At 25.1% G+C, this 14,875-nt stretch overlaps 1 protein-coding gene across 2 annotated transcripts in view; it reads left to right on the top strand.

The window, feature by feature from the left end:
• The window catches only part of LOC122526775 (transducin beta-like protein 2), a 40,845-nt gene that overhangs the window by 9,927 nt on the left and 16,043 nt on the right, over nt 1-14,875 (top strand). For both annotated transcript variants that reach the window (XM_043650310.1, XM_043650309.1), the window contains exon 2: nt 12,600-12,824. In XM_043650310.1, the coding sequence (XP_043506245.1) occupies nt 12,600-12,824 (225 nt within the window). The remainder of the gene's footprint in view (nt 1-12,599; nt 12,825-14,875) is intronic.

The raw sequence follows: 14,875 nt of genomic DNA, 5'->3' as shown, positions 1-14,875 counted from the left end.
TTTCGTTTCGTTTCATTTCGTTCTTGGGACGATTTGCTGTCTCATTTTTTGAATCATGAAATAATCCTTGAAGTTGTTTTCACTTATTACGTCATCATGTCGTCTTCCTCAGTTTATTTTACAAAAGAGTATTACTCAATCATAAATCAACGTACCCGATTTATTATCGTCATCATCATTATCATTATCATCGTTTCATATATTGTTTGTAAGAAAAAGAAAAAGAAAAAAGAGGGAATAAATTTATTCATTGGAATTAACCTATGTTTTATTTAACCATTTAATTATATATTTTATTTCACGTTGATATGAATTCAAATGTCGTAAAATATATTTCAAATATTACAAATTTTTGTAATCATTTGTTTGATACAAAAAATAATATCAAAATCATAATCAGCGACCCCGAAAATCCTCGAATATTCATTTTTCTAAACGATTGAATCAATTTTAAGTAAAAAACAGTCCGCCATTTTCCATCCGCCATTTTCCATCCGCCATTTTGAAAAAGAAAATTATCAGATTCCTAATCAGCGATCCCTAAAATCCTTCCAATATTAGTTTAAAACAAAGAAATAAAACTGCATCTTTATATGGACCCCACGTTTTCGGGATTTGGGTCCGTAATGCACGGCCCCTGATTTTCCTGTTCCTACTTTTACAGGCCCTACCTTTTTGTATTTGGATCTGTCAGTTTTGGGGAACCTTACAGTGGGCATGGCATTGGTCCACTATGTCTATTTCTTATAATAATCAAATAATAATAATAATTATTATAATTAATCTTTATTTTGGGCCTTACGATTTAAAAGAGCAAATGTATTTGATTTATATTAACTTTTATCATTAATTTTGTCTAATCAAAATCTATTTCCTATTTTTTGTTTATAGTAATCAAATAGTAATAATAATAATAATAATAATAGTTAATCTTTATTTTGGGCCTTACGATTTAAAAGAGCAAATGTATTTGATTTATATTAACTTTTATCATTAATTTTGTCTAATCAAAATCTATTTCCTATTTTTTGTTTATAGTAATCAAATAGTAATAATAATAATAATAATAATAGTTAATATTTATTTTGAGCCTTACGATTAAAAAGAGCAAATGTATTTGATTTATATTAACTTTTATCATTAATTCATTCCTTCTTTCTAAACTCTGATATTAATTATTTTGATGCAAATAACAAATGAATTTATTTGAGAAAGAAATATTATATTTATTTAATTATTGTTCTATATTTTATTCCTTTTTTTATTTTGTTTATATCAAATTGTTAAAGAATTTAATTTAACTAACGATAATTGTTCGAGGAAAAATATATTTAAAATAAAATAATAAAATAGGAAGAAATTGAGAGGAAAAAATGAAATAATTTGTTTACAAAAATAATAAAAGTATATATTATTAATATAAATTATTTTTTGTATAAAATATATATATGTACATATTTGGTTTCACGATCATGATTCTATACAATGCAAAAAGTAAAAAAATAAAAAATGAAATAATTTGTTTACAAAAATAACAAAAGTATATATTATTAATATAAATTATTTTGTGTATAAAATATATATATGTACATATTTGGTTTCACGATCATGATTCTATACAATGCAAAAAGTAAAAGAATAAAAAATGAAATAATTTGTTTACAAAAATAATAAAAGTATATATTATTAATATAAATTATTTTTTGTATAAAATATATATATATATGTACATATTTGGTTTCACGATTATGATTCTATACAATGCAAAAAGTAAAAAAATAAAAAATGAAATAATTTGTTTACAAAAATAATAAAAGTATATATTATTAATATAAATTATTTTTTGTATAAAATATATATATATATGTACATATTTGGTTTCACGATCATGATTCTATACAATGCAAAAAGTAAAAGAATAAAAAATGAAATAATTTGTTTACAAAAATAATAAAAGTATATATTCTCTTCTTCTTCTTCTTCATTCTTTAGTTTAGGCAAGTTGCCTGTTTCGTAACGACGTTTTTCTGCCTATTGCACTGTTAAATTGTCGCGCCATCTTTTTTGTGGGCGCCCCGTACTTCTGCGGCCAATCGATGACTTATCCCGTGCAATTCTGACGATTCTTCTGTTGTCCATTCTACTAATATGTTCGTTCCATTCTTTTTTTTACTTATTCCGAGGCAGAGTGTCGTTTCTATGAGCCGCAATTTTTTTTTTTACGTTGGATAGGGGGCTAACCTGATCCAACAACCTTCCTCCTTTTTCCGGGCTTAGGACCGGCAACATGATCGCTGATCTCGATCCGCTCAGCGATCATGCAGGCGGAGTTAAAAAAGTATATATTATTAATATAAATTATTTTTTGTATAAAATATATATATATACATATTTGGTTTCACGATCATGATTCTATACAATGCAAAAAGTAAAAGAATAAAAAATGAAATAATTTGTTTACAAAAATAATAAAAGTATATATTATTAATATAAATTATTTTTTGTATAAAATATATATATATATGTACATATTTGGTTTCACGATCATGATTCTATACAATGCAAAAAGTAAAAGAATAAAAAATGAAATAATTTGTTTACAAAAATAATAAAAGTATATATTATTATATAAATTATTTTTTGTATAAAAATATATATATACATATTTGGTTTCACGATCATAATTCTATACAATGCAAAAAGTAAAAGAATAAAAAATGAAATAATTTGTTTACAAAAAATAAAAGTATATTATTAATATAAATTATTTTTGTATAAAATATATATGTACATATTTGGTTTCACGATCATGATTCTATACAATGCAAAAAGTAAAAGAATAAAAAATGAAATAATTTGTTTACAAAATAATAAAAGTATATTATTAATATAAATTATTTTTTGTATAAAATATATATATGTACATATTTGGTTTCACGATCATGATTCTATACAATGCAAAAAGTAAAAGAATAAAAAATGAAATAATTTGTTTACAAAATAATAAAAGTATATATTATTAATATAAATTATTTTTTGTATAAAATATATATGTACATATTTGGTTTCACGATCATGATTCTATACAATGCAAAAAGTAAAAGAATAAAAAATGAAATAATTTGTTTACAAAAATAATAAAAGTATATATATTAATATAAATTTTTTTGTATAAAATATATATATATGTACATATTTGGTTTCACGATCATGATTCTATACAATGCAAAAAGTAAAAGAATAAAAAATGAAATAATTTGTTTACAAAAATAATAAAAGTATATATTATTAATATAAATTATTTTTTGTATAAAATATATATATGTACATATTTGGTTTCACGATCATGATTCTATACAATGCAAAAAGTAAAAAAATAAAAAATGTTCTAATATAAGGTGTGTACAATACTTGTCAGTAAATTTGATAGAAATCTGATTAAAAAAGAACTTATCTACTAGTTGTGTAAATCCAAATCGTTGGATTACATTTGAACGTTAAATTACCTTACTTTGTAAAAAGAAAAAATGTACTTGATTTTTAATAACTTTTATCATTAATTACATCTAATCTTATCTAATAATTTACAAATAATATTTGATAAAACAGTCTTTAAGGGGTTATTGGATTATTGAAATTAAAAAATATGGTGGATTCTTTTAAAGGATAGATTAATGCAGATATTAAGCAGAAGGAATATTAAAAATTTTGATTTTTGACAAAATAGCGTCTATTTGAAAAAAAGTTTGTTTTTTGACTAAAATTTTCGCTCTAAATTGTTAAAAAAAAAATAGTACTAAATTTTTTAAAAATTATTCCTTGCACTTAATACCTGAAGAATATATCTAAGAAGATTGTGTAAAAATTCGAAACGAAAAAATCGATTTTTTAAAAATTCTAGCTGCGTATAACCCCTTAAGTTTAACATTCAGTCTTTGTATAAGTAATCAGTCTTTTATCTAACATTTTAGTTAATCAAATAAATGAAACAACAACAAAAATTAACAAAACAAAAAAAGACCACAATAGTGGTTTCATATGGCAACGTTTAAAATTCATTAACAATTAATCTCATAATTAAAATCTATAAACAATAACAAGTTGTAAAGAAGATTAAGACGATAACGGTACAATTAAAAAGTCGTATACAATAGCTATTAACAATTAATAGTATAATAAAACATAATTAAGATTTAACAAAAGAACATAATTTACAAACTATTTCATATAAATTGCACGAACAATTATTGATAAAAATAAATATTTCTTGCTTCTTTCCATTTGAATAAAGATTCAATTCGAGAAATACATTTTTCTTTTTAACTCCAGGATTTCAAATTGTTCTCTCATCGGTATAACATTTAACCAATGTTATAATTTTGTCAAATTGTTCTCTCATCGGTATAACACTTAACCGATGTTATAATTTTGTCAAATTGTTCTCTCATTGGTGTAACATTTAACCGATGTTATAATTTTGTCAAATTGTTCTCTCATCAGTATAACATTTAACCGATGTTATAATTTTGTCAAATTGTTCTCTCATCGGTATAACACTTAACCGATGTTATAATTTTGTCAAATTGTTCTCTCATCGGTGTAACATTTAACCGATGTTATAATTTTGGTAGTATTTCGTAGATAAACAATCAATGTATAATTGTCAAAACATAATTTACAAACTATTTCATATAAATTGCACGAACAACTATTGATAAAAATAAATATTTCTTGCTTCTTTTCATTTGAATAAAGATTCAATTCGAGAAATACATTTTTCTTTTTAACTCCAGGATTTCAAATTGTTCTCTCATCGGTATAACATTTAACCGATGTTATAATTTTGTCAAATTGTTCTCTCATCGGTATAACACTTAACCGATGTTATAATTTTGTCAAATTGTTCTCTCATCGGTATAACACTTAACCGATGTTATAATTTTGTCAAATTGTTCTCTCATCGGTGTAACACTTAACCGATGTTATAATTTTGTCAAATTGTTCTCTCATCGGTGTAACACTTAACTGATGTTATAATTTTGTCGTTGTTGTTGTTGTTGTTGATTTCGTTGTAATAATCGAATATGAATCATTATTAATTATTTCATTATCGTGCAATATTTTTAACAAAAATTTTTTTCCGCACAATGTCATATTTACATTAAATGTATAATACAATGTATATATATATAATATAATGTATCGTTAAGTTAAAAAATATTTACAAATAGAAAACCAATGCCCTAATGAAGTATTGAGATAATTTCGAAATGAATTATTAAAAATAACAACAATTGATTTCCCAAGTGATCAAATAACATATGCGAACTCCGAATAATAATTTAACCCGTTCAGAGTTATGCGAATTTAAGTGAACGAAAAATTGGCAGTAACTGCTGAACGTGTTAAATTAATGTCACGTGTGTATGAAGATGTATCCATGTCAAACACACGGTTTTTTCTATAATAGAGGTGCATCAGGGTGGCGTCAGGGTTGCGTCAGGGTTGACCATTACGTAGGTTGCGAAAAGACGACGTAAAATTTTGAAAAAAGGAAAGAAAGAAAAAAAAAAAAAAAAAAAAGGACCGAAACCCACGAGTGAAAAGAAAGAATGAAAATTTATGGTTTGATTGTGTGGAATGGTAGAAGAAGAGAAACTAATATTATCGAATGTAACCAATAGGATCATTTACGTTGTTGTATATTTTACATACGTTAGAAAAAATTGAATAAGACTAAAGAGAAATATGAAAAACTAATATAAACAAATATTAACAAAATATAACAAATATAAACAATATAAATAAGAGAAACAAACAAAAATATATACAAAAATGGAATTCTCGAAAAACTATTTGAAACAATTCACGAACAAATATTAGCAATAAAATCTGAAACTTATTAAAAGTGACACACGAGTTAGAAACGTTCCAATACGCATTACAAATGATTCATTACAATGAATAAATAAATAATCGCATGCCGAATAAAAAAAGTAATTTAACAAAAAACATAACAAATTCCCCTATAGATAGAAAATGCGGGATTATGAAAAAAAAAAAAAGAAAAAAAAAATTAATCAAATAATTAATTATTTTTTCAAACGAGGTTTCCTTTTTTTTACTTTAATTTGTTTTGATTGCTTGTTTAATTTTTTCTCCGGGCCATGAATCGTTTTTTCCGGATGAAAAATGTTCTCCCCCCTTTGAATATTATTTTGTTTAGCATTATTTTTATCTGTTATCTGTTTTGTTATCGTCGAAATTGAATTAATTATATCACTATTAAAGCCATCGTAATAAATTTTGTACAATACTAATTTAATAGAAGCATATGCGTCCTCGACGGACGAGTGTGCCCCGATTTGTATCTCCTGTTTAAAAAAATATTTAATCAAATCCTGTACTTTGTATTTACAGGGAAATCCATTTTCTCTATTTAATAGTAATGAAGTATCAATAACATTGTAATGAATAATTTTTAACGCACGGAGATCGTTTTCTAACCCGTGCCCAATTAATATCGTTTCGGAAGTTATTAATTCTAATAATTCGTTTCTAACCGTTTCAAAAGTTTTCGTAGACTTTCTAATTCGTTCATATTTCTCTTTACACATTTTATTAGAAATTTCGCCTTGAATATTAACATATGTATAGTAAACGACATTACCGTAAATGTCCACTAAGGCTACATCCGATAATAAAGGTTTCCCTTCTATAGTCGACACCATGCCACAATCCAACCCGTAAATCCCGTAATATTCTTTCCTTTCCTTCGCGGGTTTAGTTTGGATATAATCTTTAAAATTGTCTTTTTTTTGTACAAATTTAACCCAGACATGATTTGTTGTCTTTTCACAACCTACATTACTAACACCCTTGCGGCAACATGGCCACATTTTCTTTTCAGTATTTCTAATTTTTTGTAAATACTGTTTGTGAGATATGCACCTCTCGTTGTCATTTAAAACCGTGTGTTTATACATGGTGTGCCATCTAAAACACTTTAGACATCGGAGTTCGTATAACGGAGAATTATCCGAACTACTTGGGAAAACGATCGTTGTTGTTGTATTATAAATATCAATGAAATGCGGATAACCTGCTTCTATTAAATAAAAAATTGTATGAATATAGGCTGTTAATATTACGAATAGGTTATCCGCATTTTTTGTAATTTTTAACAATTCATTGTCAACATTATCCAATACTTTCATCAAGCATTTGTTGTCTTCTTTATCAACAATTCTGTTATCGCACATTGACATATTTAACGACATTGTGTCATAATTTTTGTTATTGTATTCTATTGGACAATTATACAATGATTGCGTATCTAATGTTGAAATACTACCCAAATTAGATTCTGCATTGGTTAATGATTTCGCTTTCAATAACGATTGTAACCTTCTTACAAAGTACGTTGTTTTGGCAGTCACTTCTAATGCCAGCCCATTTTTTTTATCTTGTATATCTAAGAAAAAGAAAAAAACAAAAGATAAGCTTTATTTATTATTCTAATTTTTTCTTATTTTTTCTTCCTTTTCTCTCTTTTATCTCGTTTTAAGTTTTTTTTTTTTTTTTTTTTTTTTTTTTTTTTTCCACACTTTTTTGATTTAATTTTATTTTATTCGCGTCCTCGTTTATTCAAATTTTTTTGTTAAATATTATCAATATATTTTAACACGTTCTCTTTAATAAACGCGTATCGAAATTATATTTGCTATTTTTATTTCTATTCGGTAATAATAATAAGTTAAATAATCGAAGTATTAAGTAACGAGTGCAAAGGGTTACGATTTAATTGATTTATGAACACCGTTGTTTCTTCTTCTTATTCTTATTTTTTTTTTTGTTTCATTGTACAAAATATTTCCTTACTATTCAAATTACGAATTATTGAAATTGAACGATTTTTAACCCAAAATCCTTTAATTATTAATTAACTTTTTCTACACGGTTTTTTTTTTTTTTATATCACCGTTAATTATTTAATACAACAATAATGCAATAAAATTATTCACGATAAGATAACACGATAGTAATGATAATTATTTTATGTTAAACGAAACTTATTCCCTTTACGTTAATATTGTTTTCTATTTTAACGTTTTTTTTTCTTCCATTTGATTATAAAAAAAAAGAAATATTTTGTTTCTAAATGAAATAAGAAAAAATTATCGGATCACTCGAGAATACGTTCAATGAAATTTATTCCTTTACGTTAATACCGTTTTCTATTTTAACGTTTTTTTTTCTTCCATTTGATTATAAAAAAAAATATTTTTTTTTTTAAATGAAATAAGAAAAATTATCGGATCACACGAATGACACGCGCACACACATAGACGGATAATTCAATTTATTTCTCGATGAATAATAAAATGTAACTACGAATAATTCTTTTTCATCCAAATTATTCGACACAATTTTAAAAAAAAAAAAAAAAAAAAAAAAAAAGAAAAAAAAAACTAAAATCACTATTACCGATTACGATTAGGACAAATTTACGCGTAATAACAAGAAGAAGAAGAAGAAACTAAATTAAATTAAATTAAACTAAACTTAAACGAAACTAAACGAGAGAAAAGAAATCTAATTTTTAACGAAACTGAATATAATTAATTATACAAAATTGTACATACCTTTTGGACCCCACGCTCCTTCTTCTTCTTCTTTTCTGCTCTCCTCCTTATCCTTTTTTGTTTTTTCTTCAACTATCTTTATACCCATCTTCTCTAAATCAAAACTAAACTCTCTAAGCACTAACTAAACTCTCTGATCTCTAAGCACTAACTAAACTCTCTGATCTCTAAGCTCTCTAGGTTTTCGAAAAACTGAAGGTTCGAGTCCTCAGCGGTCAGCTTTTATACCTAAGCCCTTTGTCCTATTCCTATGTTTGAAAATCAACCAATAGGAAAAATAGAAAACTCCTAAAAATCCCCACCTTTTTCTCTAAATTTTCACCCCCATATTTCCATCTCTTTTCCACTACCATCTACGTTGGTTAAAATGAAATCCCCACTCTTACCCCCACCCCTAATATTTTGTTAATTTCATATTCCCACTCACCTATTTGGTTAAAATGAAATCTCCACCCCCAACCCCCATCCCCCATCCCACCCACTTATGTTTTTAACATTTGTTCATTTAACATTTCTATCTCTTTTCCACTCACCTATGTGCTTAAAATCAAACCCTTCCCACCTTTATTACCTTATCCTGTTTAACTTTTGTTTATAATTCTATCACACTTTCTAATATTTCTAAAAGAAATCTACGGTTCTAGAAAATATTTATTTTATTTCCACTAATTTGAAATATTAGACGGTTAATTCGATAATTAATTTAACTGGCATCGTCAAAGTTCATATTTTTTATATTTTATATAATTATATTAATTATAATATATTATATTATTTATTATATTTATTTATTATATTATTATATTATATTATATAGATAATTATATATAATATAATATAATTTATATTACATATTTTTGTATAATATATATTATTTTATGATTCAGAATTTACAGAATTAATTAATAAATATATATATATATATATATATATATATATATATATATATTCTATTTTAATACTTATAAATTTAGAATATCTTATAGAAAATTATCAACTAGTTATATATACCATAAAATGAAAGTTATGTATGTTTTCCCATAGATTACATTAATGTTAAGAAATAATTATCGAAATAAATAAATCATAAACGTTGTGTACTAAACTTAATATCATCTATCAACGTAAACCCCATAGAAATATTAGTCTCAATTAACATAATGTTATTCTTGATTTAAAAATATCAATTTACCAATTGAAATTGATATGAAGAAATTTCTTATCTGATATTTCTGATAAGAATGTTATTAATGAAAGAACGTGTATTTAATAACGTGTAAATAATTATTTACGATAAAGTATGGGAATATATAACATTGATTTAGAATAACAAATGAATATTTATAAAAATATTAATAATTTTTGGAAAAGTAAAAACAATGAAAGCAAATTTATATATATTATATAATTATATAATATATAATATATATTATATAATATATAATATATATTTATATAACATATAATATATATTTATATAATATATAATATATATTTCTATATTTAGATATTTATATAATAAAGTATTGAAGATAAATAAAAAAAAAGGAAAAGAGAAAATGTGACCGAAACAAACTGGTGAAAGTTGGTACAATAGGGGGTAACATCTAAGAAATTTCAAACAAAGTAATTTTGACCTTTTTTTTTCTTCCGGGTTCTTTTATTCGTAAAATACATTCTCTTCGTAGTGTTTCTATTTTTCTTTTCATCACTTTTTCAGTTGATACACTCAAAATACGAATGAAAACATTTCGAACGCATCTTGATGCCAAATGTTTATCCTAAAAGGTAAAATAAATCATTGTGTGTGCACACATTAAGTCCAAATGTTTGTTCCTAAAGATGAAATAAAACATTTTATGGAACACAGCTTGAAGCCAAATGTCTGTTTGGAAACAAAATCAAAGAAATGATTTTTCGAACTAACATCAAAATAAAATCATCCTAACCTTTACCTTTCAATTATTGTCCTCTTTCTATGTTTAACATTTATATTCATATTATCCAATCGTGAATCTAATCTTTTTTTCTTTTTTTTTATACGTAAGACGTTTCAAAATTGTCCTTAAACTATCGAGATGCGGTTCATTTTAGTTCCAAAAATGTCCACTAGAACAAAAAATGTGCTTGTTATGAATGTTCAGGTATAGATAGGTTATCATTGGTTAACTTGGTTAAACCTTTGTTTAATATTTCGAAATAACCAATCAAATGTTAACATAAATGGAAGATTTGTTAACAAGAACAAAAATGTAAAATAAAAAAAAGGAAGGAAATATATATTTTTTTTTTTTGCTTTTTCTTCGTTACAGTAATAACAATGAGCAAGACAACCGTGAATTAAAAATAGACGATAATGAAAATAAAATTGTAAATATATATCAGAGACCGCGATGAAAAGAAAAAGAAAAAAGAAAACTTTAACCAATTCTCGATAAACATTATTTCTGAACAATCAAACGTTGATTAATCGAACTGCCGCGCAACTTTTGAGAAACGAAACAATAATATATACTTTCGATAAAAAAAAAAACAATATTTTTCATTCCAAGACACTTTCTTTCTTTCTTTCACGACGCGAATAATTAAAAAAAAAAAAAAACGAAGTATCTCGAAAATCCTCTAACCTCCTCCTCCCCCCCCCTCACCCTGCCCCCTCTCATTAAATGAAAAGAGAAAAAAGCAAAGCGATATTCTCATCGTTGATTGGAACAATATTGTCAGTTACTCGTACGAATTCCATAAAACCACAGACTGTGCACACATTTCTCGTTACAATTATACGAAAAATCAAGTATGTACCTGTATATGCACCTGTGTATGTACTTGTACGTGTACTCGTGTACGTATACACATAAATTAAGTGAATCATCATTTTCGATACGTTCGAAGTATCAATCTTTCGTCTTGGTTTTATTTTCTTTCCTTTTATAACTTAGTATTTTTGAAGAAAAAGAAAAAAAGATAAATTTCGCACATTCGTTCTACAGAGAGAAAGAGAGATTTATTAACAATTATAATTATTATTTTTTCTTTTTCGTTTGTTATTTTTGTGTGTGTGCGTGTGTTTTTTTTTATTTTTTCTTTCTTTTTTTCTACTTGCCAAGTCAATTAATTAATTCCTTCAAAAAGATTCGAGATAAAACGTGAACGATGAAACATTGAGAATAATAATTAACGAGAGGGTTAAAGGGGGTGGTTAGGGGGAGAGGTGAGGTGGGGTAAAAGTCAGTTATACATATAATCGAAGTTGACGGTGCGAATCGATAGATTAATCGAACGCGAACGCGATACCCGCGTTATTTTTCATTTATCATTTCTCGATTTATTTCTTATCTTTTATTATCTTGTAATTTTTTCTTTGTATTTACGATTTTTTTTTTTTAGTGTATTACGATTGTCGAAAGAATATTATTAATTAATTTATTTATCTTTCTATAAAAGTATTTATACTTATTAATACTATAGCGATTAAACTAGAAATAGAAGAAAAATAAACTATATAACACATCTTAGAAATTTGAGATAAAAATTAATTAATAATCGTTGAAAATTATTTATTCGAATTTTGCAATATTACAAAACGATAAATAAACGCGTTAACAAAATTCATTTAGGTTTGATAGGAAATATAGTTTTTCATTGTAACCAGAGGTTAGGGAGTTCCCGAATTGCAAATGGCGGCGGTAGAAGCTCCAGTTACTAAGCTGTGAATGGTAGAAAAAAATAGGGTTATGTTACTGGATTCGGGTATTGGTTCTGGAAGCAACATGCGGTTGGGGTCAACTCCCGCCCAAAAAAAACGGCTGGTAAAAAGATCCCAACGAGAATATTTCAGTATTTCTATATAATTTCAATGAACGTATAAATAAATAAAAATAAATGTATATTCTAACGGGTGTCAAATTAATTTCGAATAAATATTAATATAAAATACGTTAATATTATTTCCAGATACTACAAATGGAGAACAAAACCAAGGTATCGATTCGAGGGATTCGTGTTCCGGATCTGCGTCGACTTCCAACGTCAACAAACGAACGAAAAATAAAAGACGCCGCGAGGTGCAACAAGAATTTTCGCATTCGTGGGTTGTCGGTACTTTGAAGGGCCACACCAGTAACATTTTCAACATGAGTTTCTCTAGCAACGGGAAACAGCTTGCATCCTGTGCCGAAGGTATGAATCATTTATGTATTTAATTATTCATTATGCTCTTCTCTTATGTTCGTTTTAAATTATTTATGATTTTTCTTTTTTTTTTTCATTCATTCATCAGGATAGTGTTTGTCCGAATTCGATTCAATAGAAAAAAAATAAAAAATATATTTAATTCTTTTTGATTGATAATTAAATTAATCATAATAATAATAATAATAATAATAATATTAATGAATCATTTAAATTTCGCAATACTTTCATTCGTAATCGTTGTTTTCAATTATTCGCATTTTAGATTTATTTCGTAATTTTTTTCTTTTTCGTTTTTGTTTTTGGTTTGTTTATTTATGGTCAGCCACGAATTTATTTCCATCGAATCGGACGAACGGATACATAAAAATTTGTTAATAATATTAAATTGAATGATTAAATTATTATTCTTCAATCACCGAATCTCTCTACGAATTATTATCCTCGATAAGTCGACAGTGTTGCGTTAGATCGAAGATTAAAAAAAAATAATAAAAAGATAAAAAAAAAAACACACACACAAATTAAAATAAAATATCGTTAATGGTGTAATTTACGTTGTAACGATCGTTAGAGATTTTTTTTAATAGCTTTCTTTTCTTTCCCCCGCCCCCCTTCTTAATACAATATTACGTAATTTTTCTTTTTATTTAAAAGAAAAGGAAAAGAAAAGAAAAAGAAAAAGGAAAAAGAAAAAAGAAGATAAAATAGGACGAGTAAAAAAAGGTAATCAACGAGATTAAAAGATTTAATATCGATTTAACGATCATCGGAATATATACAAATTTCAACAATTTATTTATATTATTAGATTATATTAATTAAAGATATTTTATGCATAGTAGTATTATTATTATTATTATAATCGTATATGCAAATGCGCGAACGACCAAAAAAATCTTATTACAAACAAACGTTTAACATATTAAAAAAAAAAATGAAAATCTTATATTTGTTTATAAATTTGTTAACGCAAAAATCGTCATATTAGATCTTCTTCGTCCGTTGTTCATTCAAATTTCTTTCTAATTATCATCTTATTTATACTTATTTCTTATTTAAACATTTTTCATTGATCTCATGCGCTTCTGTATTAGATCATCATCACACATACATAATATATATACACATACAAACACACGTACATACACACAATTATTATTATTAATTAAAGAAAAAAAAAAAGAAGAAGAAAACAAACATATAAGAAATTTATATATTATATTTTTTATTTATTTATTATTTAATTATTTTTTATTATTTAATTTTTATTTAATAATTATTTAATTATTATTAATTTTATTTATTAATAGTAATGAAGATATTTATTATTATTTATTATTTAATTATTTTTTATTATTAATTTTTATTAATTTTAATAATAATGAAAAATAAATTTCTTTTTGGGGGGCAGGGGGCAGGGGGGGTTTTTATAATACTTTCAATAGGAATATGCGTAGTAGCATGATGCATTCATCAACGAAACACGCGTGCAGTTTTCTATGGGAATGGGGGTAGGGGGTAGAGGGGGTAGACACGTGTAATGATTTCATTTAAATGACGTAACGGTGTAACAATGTAACACGATGAGTTAATCGTTCCTTAATTTTTTTTTTCCTCCTTTTTTTCTATCCCCCTCCTCTACCAATCAAGGTAACCACCCACCCACTCCACCCAGTTCAGATTGTTTTATACAAACGCACGTGTCAGTTGATTATTATATATTATATTTATTATATTATATATATATATATAATATATATAAATAAATAAGATTATAATAATTCTAGATTTTCATATATAATTTTTTCCATATAAAAATTTCTTTTTCAGTTATTATATATATATAATTATATAATAAAAAATAATATATAATAATTCTATATTTTCATATAATAATTTTTTTCCATATAATAATTTCTTTTTTTCATTTATTATATAATATATAATTATATAATATAAATAAATAAATATTATAATAATTCTATATTTTCATATAATAATTTTTTCCATATAATAATTTCTTTTTCATTTAACAA

This window comes from Polistes fuscatus, unplaced genomic scaffold (assembly GCF_010416935.1).
Source record: "Polistes fuscatus isolate 324 unplaced genomic scaffold, CU_Pfus_HIC Scaffold12, whole genome shotgun sequence".
Classification (NCBI taxonomy): domain Eukaryota; kingdom Metazoa; phylum Arthropoda; class Insecta; order Hymenoptera; family Vespidae; genus Polistes; species Polistes fuscatus.
Note: the sequence above shows the minus strand (reverse complement) of the source record. Positions and strands in the feature narration are given on the sequence as shown.